The sequence below is a fragment of the Panthera pardus genome, unplaced genomic scaffold, assembly GCF_024362965.1.
Source record: "Panthera pardus isolate Hobbes unplaced genomic scaffold, ASM2436296v1 HiC_scaffold_11, whole genome shotgun sequence".
Lineage (NCBI taxonomy): Eukaryota > Metazoa > Chordata > Mammalia > Carnivora > Felidae > Panthera > Panthera pardus.
Window position 1 is genome coordinate 36,406,946 of NW_026526666.1, and position 20,546 is coordinate 36,427,491.

The 20,546-nt window shown below is 36.6% G+C and overlaps 1 protein-coding gene across 6 annotated transcripts in view; it reads left to right on the forward strand.

The window, feature by feature from the left end:
• Positions 1 to 20,546, forward strand: part of TTLL7 (tubulin tyrosine ligase like 7) — a 142,516-nt gene that overhangs the window by 100,513 nt on the left and 21,457 nt on the right. For all 6 annotated transcript variants that reach the window (XR_008418872.1, XR_008418873.1, XM_053893296.1 and 3 more), the window contains exon 19: positions 12,710 to 12,870. Coding sequence is in view for 4 of the 6 variants with exons in the window: in XM_053893296.1 (XP_053749271.1) it covers positions 12,710 to 12,870 (161 nt within the window). In the remaining 2 variants the exon portion in view is untranslated. The remainder of the gene's footprint in view (positions 1 to 12,709; positions 12,871 to 20,546) is intronic.

Below are 20,546 nucleotides of genomic sequence, written 5' to 3' on the forward strand. Positions count from 1 at the left end.
GAGGGCCTGAGGTGGATGTTAGCTTGAGGTGTCCCTGAAGCATAGAAGGACCATTTTATTCCCTTATTTATAGGATCATTGGCTTGTGTTGGTGAAGAGTGAGTGAGGGGTGGTGAACGCTAAAGTTGGGTATATGGGCAAGGGTCAGATCACAACTTCATGGGCTGTCTAAAGACTTTGGATTTTATTCCAAGTAAGGGAAAGCCACTGAAAATTTTGAGCAGAAGAGGTATACAGTCCATGTACTTTTTGTAATCTAGAAGATGGAAAACTGTAGGTAAGTTGATAATTAAAATGAAATAGGCCAGAAGCAGATTAAAGTATTTATAAGATACCTATAAATAAATACTTATTTATAAATACTTATAAAGTGTTTATACAATATACTTACAATACATGATAAATGTGACATTTTAAAGACTTGAAGAAATGATCATTTTCCCCCCAAAATGATACTGAAGCAATTGGCTACCTCTTTGTAAGAAAATTAAGTCAGAGTCTTATCTCTCACCATATGCAAAAATAAATTGCAGATAGACTGCAGTTTATATGTAAAAAAAGGAAAATATTAAAAGTTTTAAGGAAAAGAATATGTTTATAACCTTAGAATGGGGGAACCACTTCTTAAGAAAGACTTTAGACCCAGAAATCTTAAGGAAAATACTGACAGATTTGATTACATGAAAATTTAAACCAAATTAAAGGACAGAAGCTGTGAGGGGCATGGGAGGAGGGGTGTGGAGGAAGACAGACATTTGTAACACATAAAACACAAAGTAATACCAATAAACCAAAACTTTCTACAAATCAACCATCAAAAGACAAACTATCCTATAAATATTAATAAATAAAATGGCAAAGTACATAAAAAGACCATGAAAAGACAATTTATGGATCTTCAAATAGCCAATTAACATGTAAATAGATCCTTGGCCTCACTAATGATGAAGGAAAAGCAAGTAAAAGCCATCATATTAGCAAAAATTAATCAGACAGATAATATCCAGTGATGGAAATAGTATGGATAAAGGGCCTTTGCTATATCATTAGAGGGAGGATACATTGATACAACTCCATAGACAGGTGATTTGCAGTCTCTATTAAAATTACAAATTTTCATAACCTTGATGCAGCAAAACCACTTACAGCATTCTATCCAACAAAATAATTGTGTGTATGAAAGATTTACATGTGTGAGCATTCATTGCAGTGGTATGTGTGAAAGCAAAACATTTGAAGCAGCCTAAATATCTTATCAATAAATTTATGGTTAAATATAGTGCATCCACACTATTCAGTTTCATTAAATTGAATACTATTCTGGAATCATAGATCTTAACCTGAGAGATAGCATCAGATTATGGCTAGTAACATATGAAACAAACATACATTAGCAAAATCAGCCAGTGGTAGCTAATCATGAGTGAAAGGATACAATCAATAAGGTGTCACCCGAAGGCCATGAGTCCATCCGCTATCAGGCATCCCTTTTCACACGTCCAGAGGCATTCTGGCTTCAGAGTGATAAGTGCCAACTATGTGTGGTTCACCTGCGTACGGAGGGAGCCTTCCAAATGTGGGTGGCCTTCATTTTTCTTCTCCATTAGTCACCCATGTAGTCTTTGTGACTAACTTCTGTTCTCCAGTCAGCTGAAATAAAAAGATTGATTTACTATGAATGTTGTCCGATAGAACTTTCTGCAAAGATGGTAATATATGCTATATTTGTGACGTCTAAAGGAGTGGTCACAGACACGTATGGCCATTGAGTGAGCACTTAGAATGTGGCTATTGTGACTGAGGAACTGAACTTTTAATTTAAATTTAAATTTAAATAGCCAAATGTGTCTAGTGGCTACTGTAGTTGACAGGGTGGATCTAGACAGATCAGGGGCAGCCTTCTAATATGTTCTTAGATAAGAACTTTCTCAGTTATCTTCCTGCTGAGAAATTCCATTAAAGGGTTTGCAAGAGTGTCCAGTAAGGTCATGATCGCCTTGGGCATCTCAAAGAAGGAACACCTCTGTCAACTTGTTCCTTTCTATATGCCATCCAAAAGGATATCAGGATAGTAAATTAAACAAACGTGTCATGTCGTACAATAATATGTGTTGTCCCATTTTAAGTGACTAATGTGTATATACTATTTTAAATATATATATCTAGCATAAAAAATTTTTAAAAACTAGGTACCAAATTGTTGAGAGGATATATTTCTAGAGGGTAGACTTATTGAGCCACAGGAAGGAAAGAGGTGACATTTGCTGTCATTCTTACCTTTTTTGTAGATTTCTATACTTTTTTCAAGTTAAAATAATCTTTTCAAAAGTGGCAGAATGACAGGGAGACACAGGCATTCCTGTGAAGCCTGTCTGGATTCCCCTACAATCACGTGTTATGTTTCCCTATTCTAAATCTTCATGGCACTTTGTACTCAGTTGTATTTATGATCTGCCTTGAGAGATTTTTCTATTAATTTTTCCCCACTTCTCTAAAAGCCAGGTGCTTGTCTTACTTTGTAGTTACCTGTAGGAAGCTTTCTGTAACCACTTATTAAGTTGATTCAATTCTAGGTTCTTTTATGAACTCTATCAATGGCAAGCTCACTTCTCTCTGCCTCCTCCTTTCTTCACTAGTGATGTGTGTTTATTTGAAAAATTTTTTTAACATTTATTTATTTTTGAGACAGAGAGAGACAGAGCATGAATGGGGGAGGGTCAGAGAGAGAGGGGGACACAGAATCCGAAACAGGCTCCAGGCTCTGAGCTGTCAGCACAGAGCCCGACGCGGGGCTTGAACCCACGGACCGCGAGATCATGACCTGAGCCGAAGTCGGACGCTCAACCGACTGAGCCACCCAGGCTCCCCGATGTGTGTTTATTTGAACAGCAGCTACAAACGAGGACGCCATTCTGTTTTTTCACGTGTGATTTGAGAAGGTCTGATAAACATTGTAGAGGATGATCAGAGGATGTGTGTGAATAGTAATGACTTTTGTGAACTGGAAGAAAACTATTTCACGTTTTAGGATTGTTATGTTCAATTTATAAATTGAGTTTATAAATTTTGAGTAAAATTAAACAATTGCTTGTAAATTTACTTGCAAGTAGTACATCTACTTCTCCTGTACTGATGTCCTCTAAGAATATTTGGAGTGAGTTGTTTGTGTAGCCCTTTCCTTCATTTCCCAGATGTATAGCCACATGTCCATGCTTGTCATACACTGTCATGTTACAGGAGTGGAAGCGCCAGTGTGAGGGGGCAGAATTTTTTAATACAACTTACATACCTAGGTATCCTTTCTTTGAGCCCTTTGGTGGCTTCTTCTATTCCAGCATAAACCAAAAGTACTCTGTGTCCTCTATGCTTGTAAAAAGTAGTAAGACGTCGCATCTTCAATGCACAACGTGTTACAGTCCCATCGTTTACACTACCCAAGCAGTTAAGGAAGTTCTGCAGAAGGTAATTTAATACTTGTGTTTTTGGCAGAAGAATCTGTAGCTGAATATTGACTCTCAGAGAACAGAAAGGGCTGATCTTAGCTAGAGCAAGTTTATCCTGCCACGTTGCCTGCTTTCAAGGAAGCCCTGAAAGATGGCTCAGGAATAGTAAGCCTAGGCTATGATGGAAAGGAAAAGGCCAGAATTTACACATCTACAACTTGTTTGCAACAATTTTTCGTGGTAACGTCATGATCACTGCGTTTCTTTCTCTTCCCTCAACCCTTTTTTTTAAGACACTGTTTTTCCAAAACAAACTCTAATTTCTCAGATACATCATGAAAGGTGAAGTGCTCCTGGGAAAAGAAACAGAAGGCAGCTCTCAGCAGCATTTGTCATGTGATGACACTCTCCCCCTCACTGCCAGGGCCACTGAGGAGCTGTCACCTATGAGGAATTATTGGGATAATAAGGAAACAAATTTTTGTAAATTTCTCCTTTTTGTAAAATTTACCCTGCCAAATGTATGTGTTCTTTCACCCATGCCCACAAAATAAGCATAACAAATACACATACCATGAATGCAAATCATAAGGCCAGCCAACGGTGGAGGTCTTGAGCTCTAAGAGACATAAACACAGAGTTTTTAATTGGGATTTTTTTGTTGTTGTTTTTATGTTTTGTTCATTTAATCAATAGCATTAGAATGAATGAAGTGAAGTACTTAAAATTTAGCCCAGATAGGATAAGTATAGAGATATAGTATAAAATAATCATTGGGACAAACTTAAGTATGTTTGTCTGCTCTAGTTGTATATATGTATATGTATATATTATAATATATACATACTTTTTCGCTCCCTCTTCCCAATCTTGTTTTGTTTCAAATGAAATCAAGAGGTAAAGTGAGATCAGAGAATGACTGAAATATTTTTTTCTTGCAACAAGAGAGCTAGTATAATAATGAGTTGAAAAGTACATTGAAAAAAAATTAAGCTTTATATGTTGATAAGGGGCAATATTAGATAGTGGAAAGAGGTACTGGACTTGTAGTCATGTGGATTTGAGTTAAATACTGCCTCTGTCCTTTACTTGGGGCAGGTAACTTTTCAGAATTTCTGAGATTTTTAACCTTAAGATTTGGAGGGGTTTTGTGAAGAAATGAGACATCATATGAGAGGGTGTTCTGCCTTAGGAGGTATAAAATGCAGGCTGATTTTGTTTTCCTACTAAGGATCGTCATACCAGGCTGTTTCTCCGATGTGTTTTATTTAACAGTGCTTCCCCCTTATTCGCGGGGGATTCCGAGTCCCCTAGTGGATGCCTGAAAATGGGGATAGTACTGCATCCTGTAGATATTCTGTTGTTTCTCATACATATATACATACCACTGGTGAAGTTGAATTTATAAACTAGGCACAGTAGGGGATTAACAACAATAACTAATAATGAAATAGAATAATTATAACAATATATTATAATAAAAGTTGTATAAATATGGTTTCTCTCTCTCTCAAAATATCATATTATACTGTACTCACCCTTCTTCTTGTGATGACGTGAGATGATAAAATGCCAACATGATGAGATAAAGTGAGGTGAATGCCGTAGTTATTGTGACGCAACGTTAGGCTACCATTGACCTTCTGAGACTACGTCCGAAGGAGTATCCATTTGCTTCCGGACAGTGGTTGGCCTCGGGTAACTGAAACTGTGGAAGGTGGAACTGCAGATACAGTGAGACTACTAAGAGTTCAGTTCTTCAGATGTAGAATTATTTTATGTAGAGTATGTGGAAATGAGGTATAAAAAAATTGTCTGTTGGGTTGTAATATATTAACCATTTATTTGGCCATCTGTTTGAAACCTGTGCTATTGCTTTTTAAAGCCAAAAACTGCATCCCAGAAAACAAAAAGAAACCTAGAATGTGGGTCAGCTGTTGAACGTAGACTTAGATATTATAAAACGTTACTTATTCATAAGGTCGTGCACTTAACTAATTTACATCTAGATGTGGATTAATCAGCTCTGTGCTTCTTTGGGCTGGGATGATAGTGATCATTGGAAGGCTGTGTCCTTTCAGTCTCCTGGGGAGCAGACATAAGACAGATTTAGAAGTGAAAGAGATTTATAAGAGAAAACTCACAAGAAAGATAAAAGGGTAAGAGAGTTCAAGTAGATAGAACGGGCCTTCAGACTGCAGTATAGGTCTGACAGCTGTGAATGGAAGGCAAGAGGGTTGGGAGGAAGAACCTGAGACTAGTGAAGTTCTCAGAAAGCCTTGTAGCGCTGGTGGGGAGGCAGAACAAGCATTGCCTGCTAGGCAGAAATGACGCCTCTCAGGTGTCCCAGCCATGCCCAACCATTTGGTTGGGGACAGTCAGAGGAGAGCATAAGCTCGAATGATGCAGTGGATCCTGAATGGGGAGGCTAACTCACTCTTGGAAGCAACTTGACCCAAATGGCACGTCTTCATGGCTGCCACAAAGGCTGCATGTCATGCAATTTAGTTTGACAAACATTTATTGGTTGCCATTTTGTACGATTACTGTGCTAGGCACTACTGGGGATTTTGAGGGTTGTTCATTCATTCATTTAGTTACTTGCTCATTCTAACATGCATTCAACAATATTAATTGAGGGGCTATCATGTCCCAAGCACTATATTCGGTGTGGAATGCATAATTTAAAGCTCTTAATTCTATTTATAGACCGTTGTTGAAATGTGTATCTCACTTTTTCTGTTCCAGGATCAAAGCATTTGCTGGTTGCTCATTAAAATGTTATAAAACTGTAAGATTAGAATCCTCATACACAAACTCTTTCACGTGCCTTATTTCAAATTTTCCTTATTGGATGTAAGCGTTAAAGGTCAAGAATGAGGGAATTAAATACTGAACAGAATCCTCACCAGGTGAAAATGGAAACAGCTAATCTTATTTAATATCATGTTGTGGTAACTCCACACTTGCATAATACAGCTTTCTGCCAAGAATGCAGCTGCTTTCTATAATTTGTAAGGAATATATGAGAAGTATGAAAATACTGCAGTGCTGGCGGGCTGTGAAGAATGCCAGATCTGCTGAGAAGCTTATTCTCTGACGTGATACCTAGGCCTAAACCTAAGATTGGAGGATGAAGAGAAATAAGTAGTGATATTAAGGTTAGACCATATTTGCATTTATTTGGGGGTTCTGAGATCCTTGTTTATCAAGTATTCCTTCTCTACATGGCAATTTCTTTTTAATACCTACTGTAGCTGCTTCTTTGTGCATTTTGATGTTATTATTTCCCATCTCTTTTTCATTTGAGCCGACATAGATGCTGCACAGAGCTGTTCGTGTTGCATCAGCAAAAGTGCCTTTCCCCCATAGCCATGGCTGCTGCATGCATCATTAGTACAGCATGTAGTGATTTTAATGTTATTTCTAAACCTCCCTCACCTCATGCCATTATTTTAATTTAGAACCAACTGTTCAGCCATATGGAGCAGTTTGTCACTCAACATCTGTATGTTCTTGCAAAATATGAATTTGTGTGCTCTATGCCTTCAATGTGCTATATTTCATATGGAAAAGACAAATCTTTTCATTTTATTAATGTTTTCATTGACTGAATCTCCTATTTATTTTTTCCCTTGGAGAGCTTAATGTTAGATCGGGATGCTTTTAAAAGTCACAATGTCAGGAAATGCATACCTATATTCTATAACTTAGCCTCACTTGAGTCCACAGATAAACACAAAGGGCAACTTGCTGACCATTTGTTTTCGTGTTTCACAAATCATTCATCTACCATTTTGTTCTAACACCAAAGCACCCAGATATCCAAAATAGCATTGCAGATAGAACTGGCACTAATTTACTTCTTTCCAGTCTGATTTCTTGCCTGTCTGCCCTCTGCCTTCCTAAGATTATTCAGTGGATGTTTTGCTAAAGGTGCAGTCACTGTCTTGCCATCTGTGAGCCTCTTAAGCAGACTAGACCCTTCACCATGACCCTGATAGAGGGCGTGCCTGGGCAGCCTTCTTTATGTACAGTAACCCAACCCATTTTCCCAAGTATCACTTGATTAGAGGCAAATCTGAATCTAAGAAGTAACAATTTGATTCTCTTGTAGAGTTTGCTGTTCACACCTGGGCAGATCAAATTAGTTGTGAGGCAGTGTTGGGTAGTGCTTCCCCAGAAGTTCTGGCTACAGAACTGTCCATTTACTAGCTGTGTAATCTTGGCGAAGTTATTTACCTGCTCCATGCCAGAGTTTTCTCATCCATAAAATGAGATCCAGAAGTGTTCTCAGAACGAAAAAATGTCCAGGGTGCCTGGGTGGCTCAGTCAGTTAGGCTCCAACTTTTGATACTGGCTCAGGTCATGGTCTTGCAATCGTTGAGACTGAACCCCGCATCCGGCTCCACACTGAGAGGAACCCACTTGGGATTCTCTTTCTCCCTCTCTGTGCCCCTTCCCCACTGGCACCCCCTCTCAAAATAAATAAACAAAAAAATAAATGAAAAATTTTCATAACCGTTAGGCAGCAAAACCTAACCTACTTGAATTCATTTGATGACAATGACTTGACAGGAAGGTATGTGTTATTTTTGTCTCATGTCTTGGTTTGAATATTCATATTTTTCCTGTGGAAATAGAAATGTTTATGATTATGGAATCCAGCCTCGTGATTTTTTGGAAAAGGATTGTGGATCAATTTGTACCTACTTTATGTTTTTGTTCTGAGGATTAAGTGAATTGTTTTATGTAAAAGTGTTTAGAACAGTCCCTGGTTCACAGTGAGGTCTATAGGAAGCTCTCAAAAAGTGTGAGCTCTGATTTTTACCGTGTCTGCTTAGGTTTCACTTTGATGCAAGGAACAGTTTCACTAAGATAAACACCTATTGAGTGCTAGACCTATCTTCAGCCTTGAGGACATGATATGTTTTTTACCAAGATGGGCATAATGCCTCCCTTTATATGGATTAACAGTCTGTATTAATGAAACAGGAAATTAAAATAAAGCAAGGTAGTTATTAATAGAGGAGGAACCGGGGATTAAGGGATCATAGTTTAATGGCAGGTAAAGTTGTCCCTGAGTAGGTTCACCAGGTGAATAGATAAGGAAGACTGTTCCAAGCTGAGGAAAGAGTGCATATGAAGGCTCAGAGGGAAGATGAAGGGATTCAGGTACTTGTCCCCTTGGTTTACATGCCCTTGTGCCCTCCAAATTACAGGTCTCTCTAACCCCCTCCTTTCTCCAGGAGCAGAGAGCTTGCCTCCTTTAAAATTGAGGGCAGGGGCACCTGGGTGGCTCAGTCGATTCTTGATTTTAGCTCAGGTCATGATCCCACAGGTCGTGGGTTTGAGCCCCGCATCAGGCTCTGCACTGACATCGTAGAGCCTGTTTGGGATTCTCTGTTTCTCTCTCTCTCTCTGCCCCTCCCCCACTCGCCCTTTATCTCTCTCCCAAAATAAGTAAATAAACATTAAAATAAAATAAGATAAAATGAGATAAGATAAAATAAAATAAAATAAAATAAAATAAAATAAAATAAAATAAAATAAAATAAAATAAAAATAGGGCAAAGAGAAGCAAAGTAGAATGTATGTTCCCAGTGGGCTGCTCAGGAAAAGAAGGAGCAAGTTCCTGGGTTGCCTAGATCATGCTAGTCTCATGATTCTGGGAAATCATTCAGGCAGAGATACTTGATGTGGTGCAAGAGGCCTAGCAAATGTATTCATCTCTCCATTTTGGAGGAAACATTAGGAGTAGAGCACAAGCATTCACCACTCCTAATTCCCTAGCTGCTTTCTGAAGTTGCCTTCAGTCATGTGTGGGCTAGGATATTAGATGATCATGGTTTTAAAATTCCCTCTAAACTAAGACTAAAACATGTACAGAGCAGTGGCCAAGAGGGTCTCCACTAAATAATGCACCTAGTATAGTGCTTAGTATAGAGCAGGCAGGCTCTTCTCTTTGGTTCTTATGTGTTGTGTGCATTTTACCATAAAATGTATTCAAAAAGAAATAAACAAATAACTTATAATCTCAAATGCTTTAAAGTTGAATAGCTATTTATTAATAGAATATGAAATTAACGTTAGCATGGCTACTTTTTAAATTTGTCCTGTGTTATGACTTTTGGCCTGTTATTACTCACTAATACATAGAAAGTAGAAAGGAAAATTTACTGAAATTTATCATTTACTGCTAGTGTGGATTCTTCCATCACATCAGTCATGAGTACTGCTTTCTACATTAAAAAAATATAGAGTTTGGGGTGCCTGGGTGGCTCAGTTGGTTAAGTGTCCAACTTTAGCTCCGGTCGTGATCTCGTGTTCGTGAGTTTGAGCTCACAACGGTCTCTCTGCTGTCAGTGTGGAGTCCACTTCAGATTCTCTGTCTCCCTCTTTCTGCTCCTCCCCTGCTTGCTCTCTCAAAAATAAATAACATTAAAAAATATACATATGAGTTAAACTAATAGCTTAAATGAAAATTGTAAAAAATAAAAGGTATTAATCAATACACATATCAGTATTATTGTGAATAATTCATATTAAAAAATTTTTTAAATACTTCTTAATTATTAAGCATTTGTTATCTGTAATAACGAGCTTTTCCAGGACAATTTTTTTCCCAGGCGACTTTATTACAGATTGCATTCTCTCTCCTTATTCGCTGCCCCTTCATCTGACATACCCTTAACCTGCAGTGGGAGTTGCAAATACGGTTTCCACTTCATGGTGAACAGGAAGGGAAGGCATGAGGCTCACACAATTCATCATGAGAAGTTGGAGTCGACCTTCTTCTCTAAATAAAGTGTTTTGAAAGCTTTTTACTAAATTGATTTTAAACAGATATTTATTCCACATTTGCCTTCTCAGAGAGAACTAGTATCACTTCTTTAAATATGGTTGTTTTAAAGACAGGCAAATTAAATTCTTCCTCTATCTGCCTCCAGTTCTCTCTACATTTGTGCCAATTGAGGGAAATCTGTCTTCCTTCAGCCTTGATGTTTGCAAGCTTCTTTCTCTTCTCACCACTCACTCACATACTTCCAGGCAGTTCCTTCAATTAGATAAATAAAATACAAAGTAAAAGTCTTGAATAACTGTTTGAATAACTGTATTTGTTGGTGCTTCCTATTTTTTTTTAAGGCTTTTCATTGGAAATACTTCATTGTGTAATTATTAAATAGATGTGAACTGGGCAAAGTCAATTTTTGGGTTTACAAATTTTTTTAGAACCTCTCGGATTTCAGTTGTCCAGAATTAGATTAATCATAGTTCTTATTTCATGATACTCTCTCATTAATGGTCTGTATATGACCTGCTTTTATTTAGTGTTTGTAAGGTCACTGTCCCGTTTGTGACCCCCACATCTAAAACAAAACTTATGTTCCTGGCAGTGACCTGTTATTCAATCACATGACTCTACTCCATTCCCCTGGACATCCTCCCCATATCTCAGGGAGCCATTTTCTTGAATTCAGGATTTATTAGTTCTTTACTTTCTTTCTTTATAAATTCTTATTTGTCTATCTTTATTCCCCATAAGTATTTTTAATATTTAGTTGTTTTTACTTCTATTAAAGGGATTTCATACTGTATATTATAACTCAGGTTTGCATTTTTAAAAATGTACTATTATATTACTAGGATGCTTGTGTTTTGCGTGTTGTTGTATTTCATTCATTTTGATTATTGTATAATAGTTCACTGGAATGAGGGTATCAGTTTATTTGTTCAGTCTCCCATTGAAGGACAATTAGGATGTTCCCAGCTGTTTGCAATTGTGAACAGCTGTTAGAACATTCTTGTACATGCCTCTTGTTTTTAACCTCTGAGAGGATTTCTCTTAGGACCAACGTTGCTGGGTTATAGGGTATATGAATTTTTAACTTTAGGAGATAATGCCAAGCCATTTTTGAGTGACAGCACCAATTGCTACTCCCACCAGAAGTGTCTAAGACACCCTGCACGTCCCTGTCTCTCCAGCACTTGGTATTGTCAGACTTTGAATTTTTGTCAGTTAAATGGACATGAAGAGATATCTTACGGTTTTAATTTTTGTTTCTTATGTTTATTGGGCAAATTTATTCCCACTTTTGTGAAATTCCAGTCCATGTATTTTTGTGCATTTTTTTCTAAGTTGGTGGTGTTTATGTTAACAATTTGTTAGGCATTCATTATGTATTTCTGATATTAATCTTTTGTTGGAGGTATATATTTTAAATCTATTTTCCCAGTTTGTAACTTGATCCTTTATTTTCTTGAATGTATTTTTTGATGGCCAGAAGTTCTTAATTTTAATATAATCAATCTATTATTCTTTTATGACCCACACTTTTTTGTGAGTTAAAGTAATCTTTTTTTAACCTAAGGACTAAAAGATATTCACCAATGCTTTTCACTAAGATATTTAGTGGTTTATTTTTATTTTATTTTTATTTTTTAAATTTATTTTATTTTATTTTATTTTTAATATAATTTATTGTCAAATTGGCTAACATACAGTGTGTAAAGTATGCTCTTGTTTTTTGGGATAGATTCCCTGGTTCATCGCTTACATACAACACCTAGTGCTCATCCCAAAAAGTGCCCTCCTCAATGCCCATCACCCATTTTCCCCCTCTCTCCTACCCCCTTCCACCCTCAGGTTGTTCTCTGTATTTAAGAGTTTATTATGGTTTGCCTCCCTCCCTCTCTGTTTGTAACTATATTTTCCCCTTCCCTTCCCCCATGGTCTTCTGTTAAGTTTCTCAAGATCCACAAATGAGTGAAAACATATGATATCTGTCCTTCTCTGACTGACTTATTTCACTCGGTATAATACCTTCCAGTTCCAGCCATGTTGCTACAGATGACATGATTTAATTCTTTCTTAATGGTTTATTTTTTAAACTTAAGACTCTAATCCCTCTAGAGCTGATTTTTTAAATCGAGTGAATGAGGATTCAGCTTTATTTTTTAAGTAAAGCTTACTATTTTTCAATCTCCATTTATTGATTTAATTTGCATTTAACTTAAATTTTAACTTCAAACTTAATCTCTTCTTACTCCAGTGGTCTGATTTGCCACCTGTGGCATACACCAAACTTACATAAATGCATGGGATTTTTACTCTGTGCTGTTGTTTAATGAATTAGTGTGTGTGTGTGTGTGTGTGTGTGTGTGTGTGTGTGTGTATTTATGCTTGAATTACATATATTCATCTTAGAATTTTAGACACACACTTACACACTTAGATTTTGAAATAACTTTGGTTTTTCCACTAGGTTTTGGACATAGTAAAAACAAGTATCCGTACAATTCTTCCACGCATCTGGAAGGTACCTGATGTCGAGGAAGTAAATTTATATCGGATTTTCAATAGGGTTTTTAATCGCTTACTCTGGAGTCATGGTCAAGGACTGTGGAACTGTTTCTGTGATTCAGGGTAAGTTCTAAATTATCTTTTATTATTGTTACTTTTAACATTTTATTATTTGGTTAGAGGAAGGCTAATAAAATGGTTGAATTTCCATAATGATCTCTTAAAATATGGATATTTTTTTACTGCATATAATTTTTTTGTACTCAGCTGTAGTTTATAGCAGTTGAACTGATTTAGATGAGATAATGAATATGAACATAACACCTAACTAAATTGAATTCAATGGAGAGAAAGTAGTCTTAATGAAAAATCTCAACTACGAATCAATATTCTTAATGTTCTTCTGCTCTTTCCTTCATACAACAGACTTCCAAAATATGGCTACCGTCCCTCTCCAAAATTTCAGTCCTGCCAAAGCTATTGTGATTCATTGTTTCTTTAGCCTTAAGATAATTTAAAACCAAACATTCCCTACCTCTTTTTCAATTAGAAAGGGCTACCTTTCTGGCCTCCCTTAATCCCTTTGTTATGCAGGTTTGATATTTTAGGAGCTTCTGCATCTTCAATTGTTTACTAAATCCTGTTAGTTTTTCTGTCACATTCCCATGGGGCTACTTTCTTTTTCATTGTTCTTAGCTATTGTTAAGTACTTATTACCGTGTTGAATACTTTTGGAGATATTGGAGAGTTGGAGATATTTGGAGATACTTTTGGAGAGTTGAATTCCCCACAGATCCCCGCAAGACTCTTAAAAATGATAATAGCTAAAGCTATACTACTTACTGTATGCCAGGCATTGTTCTAAACACTTTATGTATAATGAGTGATTTAATCCTCATAACAGGTTTTATGATTTATCACCATTTTATAGACAAGGAAACTGAGGCACAGATAGGTGCTAAGGACCTAGTGCAACTGGGATTTGGCTTCAAGGAACCTGGCCCAAGAATTTATGGTCTTAACCAATAAGCTTTGTTGCCTCTAGTAGACAAAAGAAGAGATATAAAAAAGTAATGATTATAAAAGAGACATAAAGTATTCTAGCCATTTATAGAAAGGCTAGGTAAGATTAGTAGATTTCTAGACATTTTTGCCTCCAGTTTTTTGTTTCCCATATCCATCCTACTGTCAGGGGTCATTTCCTAAAATCTGTAGTGAGTTCCCTCATTTATCATTAAAGTCTAGAGTTTTTATCTAGAGACACAACACTCTCTAACATGCTAATTCTTTCTTATTTCTCTAGTCCTCTTTCTCATTACTCTTCTACTTAAGGCTTGTGCCAGAAAAACAAGCTCGTTATTTTCAAATATCTTTAAAATGTTTTCTTTTCTTCATCGGAGCTTTGGTGTCCTTGAGTGTCTGACCGGGCTGCTTTCCACAACCCTATCCCTCCAAATTCCCTTTGCATTATTTAAATTCAGTGGAAAGACCCAGCCTGTACTTCCTTTTTGGTAAAATCATAACAGCCTATTGTAGTCTGAAATGATGTCTGAATGTCCTCCATTTAAATATTCTGGTCATCTAGTACTGATTCATTCATATCATTTGCAGACTTACTCTCACTAAAATCTCCTCAGTAGCCATTCACAACAGGAAGACTTTCTAAGGTGCTCTGGGTTTGGGTAAAACCTGAGAGTAATCTTGGCTGTAAATTATTTCCTCAGAGAGTTAAGTGGAATATTTGAACTATGCTCTATGGCCTGTTAGTTGTTCCTCTTTGTAGAAGTTCTCTCAATCTAGACTCACAGTTGGAATGTTGTTTTTTTTTTTTCTCTGTTTGTTGATCCATTGGTTGGAATGCTACATATGAATCCCAGCTATTTTTCACCAGGGAAAAAGTCAGACAGTCTGCTACTGAAACTAGTGCTGGTAGCTTTGAGTTCATGAGATGATCTCTGACTCCAGACCCTAAAGATGCCCATCAAGTGGTTCTTCTTTGCCTCTAGGGCTCCTCTTCCCTGAACTAGTTTGGTAAAATATTAACTGATTCAGAATCTTTTTCTCTTGTGTTTTGCACAATACTCCCCTTAAATTTCTCTGGTGGTATCTATTATTATTGGTATTGATGATGAGAGTTAACAACATTTATTGAAGACTTACTAAAAGCCTGACGCTGTTTTACATATTAAATAGTCTTATAGTTGCCACTTTAGTGTTTTGAGTAAATTATTATTGTTATTCTCATTGTATAGATGAGGAAATTAACGCATAGAGAGAGCATGTAGTTTATCCAGGTTCTTATAGTAACTAGGTGAGCATGGATTTAAACCCAGGTTGTCTGAGACAAGAGCCCAAGCTCTTAGCTGTGTTTCACTGATTCCCTTCAAAGCAGCATTCCCAGTGGTTGCCAGACTTGCTTGATTGCAAGTCCCATAGCCTTAGTCAGATCCCCAGCCCCACCACATCTGGGCAAATAGAGCAGGAGTAGCTTTGAGCCCAATTTGACCTCCATACTCCATCCATTTCTTTAAAATTTTGGCGGTTTGTAGAGGTGAGTTTAACACTGGGATTTATTTTGCAGCCTTACGAATGGGTTTCTTAGGCTTCCTCAATTTCATGAAGTCACACAGCATTGTGTTTGATTCACAGGTTAGACCCAGAGTAGTGTTAGTAATCCTTTGAGTCATGTTTAGTCAATGCATACTCCTTTAACGTTTGGCCTAACAGCCCAATAGTCAAGGCAAAAATCTACTCTAAACTCAGTTCTAAGAGAATGATTTTAATAAAAGCACAACTGTCATTCACAGTTAGGTGTAAAATCTTGGAAAAATATAATTCAAATAAGTCTGGGCCACCTTGATTCTTTCCTCTGCCCATCAACACCCCAATAACAAAACAAAATAAATAAACCACTCCCTGTCCACATCCAGACACATCAAAGAATATCGTAGGAACCTTTGTGGCAGGTTTCCCTAGAGTTGGCCCAGAAGTTTTACTGATGCACCAAATAGAAAACACCCTTATCCCTCTTTCTTACTTTTCCAGGCTGCTAAAGCCCATGCTCAGTGACCCTTGTTACATGGAACCTTCTCTTGTTATCACATGATGCCCCACATTCTGAATGTGTTCTCTGTAGGGGAATAGCTCTTAGAATTTTCATGAATAAAATTATCTGCCATGTTTTGCTGGGATAGAGGAAGTCTTGGTGCTGTGGACTCAAACTCAGGTCTGAGAGCTCATGAAAGGTAACTAAAGGATGTAACATTTCAGCTGAGACTTGTAGGAAGAGGAAGAATAGTTTTCCAGGTAAAACAAAAAAGAGGAGGCAGGGGGAGGTATGGGAGAAGAAATGTATTGTTTGGAAAAGCCTTTTCTCCACTCAAAACTATGATCTGTATACCCCAAAGAAAGAGAATCTGTTTGGACCTGTTAGCCAAAGGCATTTTCTAGTGGAAGTTTTTCATGGAAAAGCTTTTTCTCTTAGAATCTTCAGGCAAGAAGAAATGATAAGGAGTATTCTAAGCAGTCTACTTTCAGGCTGAATTATATGCCTACTTAAAAATATATGCATAACATATAGACTAAAAATGACATGAATCTTCCTGTTCTCATATCACTTTCAATTGGATGTGTTGTTGTTAGTACTTTTCAGCTCAATTGTTGTTTATTCCGTTGATATAGGCCAGTTTTTGTTTTGTTTTGTTTTTATTTTCCTTTCTCCTTTCTGCTACTTAACTTTGGTCCACTCAGTCATCCATTCCTACTTCTATTAGAGAAGGAGAAAAAAGATGAATCAGTTTTACTTTTTAGATAACTACTTTATTAAATATTTTGATGAGAAAGTTGGTGAAAAATATTGGATTGCTGGATAATGAGAGGCTTTTCAAGTCTCTGGATTTCATTAATACCTCCCCTTTATTGCCAGAAGTATTCAGTATTCTGTATCTTATTGTTATATCACTAAAAATGGTTGTTTAAAGTTGTTTCCTGTTATGTATCTCTGAGCATTAGGGAATACCAAACAAATTTTTAACCAGTTAATTTTTCTTTTTGAATTTATGGATTTTGGCTCTTCTGTTTTTCGGAAGTTAGATACAGAAAAAAGGCAGATAAGACCTTGGGTTCTTTAAAAAGGAACTGGTATTATAAGTTATTTTTACATCCTTTCACCTTCTTATTTCTATATGCCTCTATATGCCAGGTGTAGTGGATAGGAAGTGGGAGACATAGTTCTAACATACTCAGTTTGAAAGATAGGTTTCCTTTGTGCAGAGAAAGTTAGCCTAGTACCAAATGAAGCAATTCCTATCCATTTTCTTTTTTTCTTTATGAACACTGGTGCGCTGACACTTAAATATGAATTAATAGAGTAGAACGTGGTCTTTGGCCTGTGGTGGTGAACATACACAACAAAAATTGGTAAAAGACTTTGATCCACATATTTATTTTAAATATTTAAGGAAGAATGAGAGATTGAGAAGCCAGAGCTGGTGATATTATAACTTATATAATATTCAGACTGTTCCATCGAATTCGAGTGTTATAGAAAAAGCTCTTTTTACCTTGCTTCCATTTTATTTGTTCTTTTCTTACCTCTCTATACTCCAAATCAGGAAAAGAAAAATTGCCATGATGTGTGTAACTTGATAGTGGATCTAATCAAATGGCTCCAAAGGATCAAAATAAAAATATATCCAAATTAAGAGAAGAGGATGTAGCAATACTCAGAATTTCAGTGGAGAGAAAAGTCCTAAGCAGACAGTCGTAACACAGGATGTTTTCCTGAATGTATTTGTATTTATATGAAATTTTTATTTATCTGGGCCTAAACATGTAGGACTTTGAAATTAAGACATATTAATTATAAACACATTCCCTAATTAATTGGTATTCTCCAATATTTTTCTTGATCAAATTAGGTTAAGTCAATTGCACACACACACACACACACACACACACACACACACACAGGTATATATGGGTATATACAAACATGTATGTGTTATATCTAGTTTTTCTTATATTTAGTAATAAATTAAAACTTATTTTAAAAGTTAATTTAGCTAGCACATTACTGCTTCTTGAATGCAATAACTTTCTTAAAATAATAAACAGTATTATATTTAGTCCTGAACATCTCAGGATATGGAAGAAAATTTATTCCTTTCAGTCTATTCATTTGAATCTCATTCCTTTTAAGAAAACCTGTCATTCACTGATGACATGCTATCTTTTTAGGACCACATTTCTCCCGAAAAAATAAACAGTAGCCTTTCTACTAAAAAAATGCCTTTCTGGGTTTTTAAAGCATTTTTAAAAATTCCAAAGATATCAAATATCCACAGAAAATTGAAAATGGAGTCTTTGAATTTCCCACTGGGAAGTAAATTTCTTCAGAAAAATATTTTCCTTAATATTTTTTTCTTTCTGAAAATCTACTGTTTTCTTTCTCTGAGGGTTAAGCGAGTTGGTTTATGTAAAACGAGACCTGAACCATTACCAAGTCTCAAATAAAACTTTCCCCTTGAGACTTAAAAAGAGTTTCATTTACACTAAGGAAATAAATCTCTTTCTCTCTCTCTCTGTGTCTCTCTCTCTGTGGTGGTGGGGGTGGGTGATGAGGTGTTTCCTGATTGGGATCATCATGGTAAATTTAGAATCGTAAGTATATTTATATATATTTGTGTACCTGCGTGTGCATAGACACACACACACACACACACACACACACACACACACACACACACACATTAAGTTTACCAAGAAAGTGTGTGCTACTACCTGCTTTGGTATAAGTTGAGTGCACGAAAGGAGGAAGAACACTATGTTTGAGATTTCAGTCAGGCAGTATTCATTGAGATAACATTACTTCTAGAATAGAGAAACTGTGCTCTAGAAATATCATGGATATATAATTACATCTGAAAGGGTTTTGAAAGGAGTGGTCATAGTCAAAGGATTAATTTACATGTTCCTAGCACAGAGACCACAAATGAAATCACAGCAAATTTTAAATTCTTTTGTGAGATCATTATTTTTTTCTATTTTTTCATCTTTTATTTTTTCCCCCTTTTTAAAAAAAATAAATTTTAGTTAGCATACAGTGCAATATTGGTTTCAGGAGTAGAATTCAGTGATTCATCACTTACATACAACACCCAGTGCTCATCACAAGTGCTCTCCTTCGTACCCATCACCTTTCTGGCCCATGCCCCACCCACCTCCCCCCATCAACGCATAGTTTGTTCTCTGTCATTAAAAATCTCTTGTGGTTTGTTTCCCTCTCTTCCCTTCCCCACCTCCCCTTCTCATATGTTCATCTGTTTTGTCTCTTAAATTCCACATATGAATGAAATTTGTCTTTCTCTGATTGACTTATTTCACTTAGCATAATACATTCTAGCTCTATCCATGTCATTGCCAATAGCAAGATTTCTTTCATTTTGATATCTGAGTAATATTCCATTATATATATGTATGTATATGTAATATTCCATATACATATATGTATGTATATATATATCACATCTTCTTTATCCATTCCTCAGTTCATCAATTGACGGACATTTGGCTGTTGTTGATAATGCTGCTATCAACATTGGAGTGCATGTACCCCTTTAAACATGTATTTTTGTATCCTCTGGGAAAGTACCTAATAGTGCAATTGCTGGATCCTAGGGTAGTTCTATTTTTAGTTTCTTGAAGAATCTCCATACTACTCTCCAGAGTGGCTGCACAAGTTTGCATTCCCACCAGCACTGCAAGAGGATTTCTCTGCATCCTTTCCCACACCTGTAGTTTCTTGTGTTGTTAATTTTAGCCATTCTAACAGATGTGAGGTGGTATATCGTCGTGGTTTTGATTTGTGTTTCCCTGATGATGAGTGATCTTGAGTATCTTTTCATGTGTCTGTTAGTCATCTGGATGTCTTCTTTGAGAAAGTGTCTATTCATGTCTTCTGCCCATTTCTTAACTGGGTTATTTGTTTTTTGGGTGTTGAGTTTGATAAGTTCTTTATAGATTTTGGATACTAACCCTTTATCAGATATTTTGTTTGCAAATATCTTCCCCCAATCTTTGGGCTGTCTTTTAATTTTGTTGATTGTTTCTTTCACTGTGCAAAAGCTTTTTACCTTGATGAAGACTCAAGTAGTTCGTGTTTGCTGTTGTTTCCCTTGCCTTCAGCAACCTGTCTAGTAAGAAGTTGCTGCAGCCGAGGTCAAAGAGGTTGTTGCCTGTTTTCTCCTCTAGGACTTTGATGGTTTCCTGCCTCACATTTAGGTCTTTCTTCCATTTTGAATTTATTTTTGTGTATGGTGTGAGAAAGTGGTACAGTTTCATTCTTCTGCATGTTGTCCAGTTTTCCCGACACCATTTGTTGAAAAGACTGTCTTTTTTTCCATTGGATATTCTGTCCAACTTTGTCAAAGATTAGTTGACCATATAGTTTCTATTCTGTTCCATTGATCTACGTGTCTGTTTTTGTACCAGTACCATATTGTCTTGATGACTGCAGCTTTGTAATATAGCTTGAAATTCGGAATTGTGATGCCTCAAGTTTTTTGTTTTTTGTTTTTTGGTTGTTTTTAAACATTTGGTTATTTGGGGTCTTTTCTGGTTCCATACAAATTTTAGGACTGTTCCAACTCAGTGAAAAATGCTGGTGGTATTCTGATAGGGATTGCATTAAATGGATAGATTGATGGGTGCCTGGGTGGCTCAGTCGGTTAAGCATCTGACTTAGGCTCAGGTTATGATCTCGGGGTTTATGGGTTCGAGCTCCATGTCGGGCTCTGTGC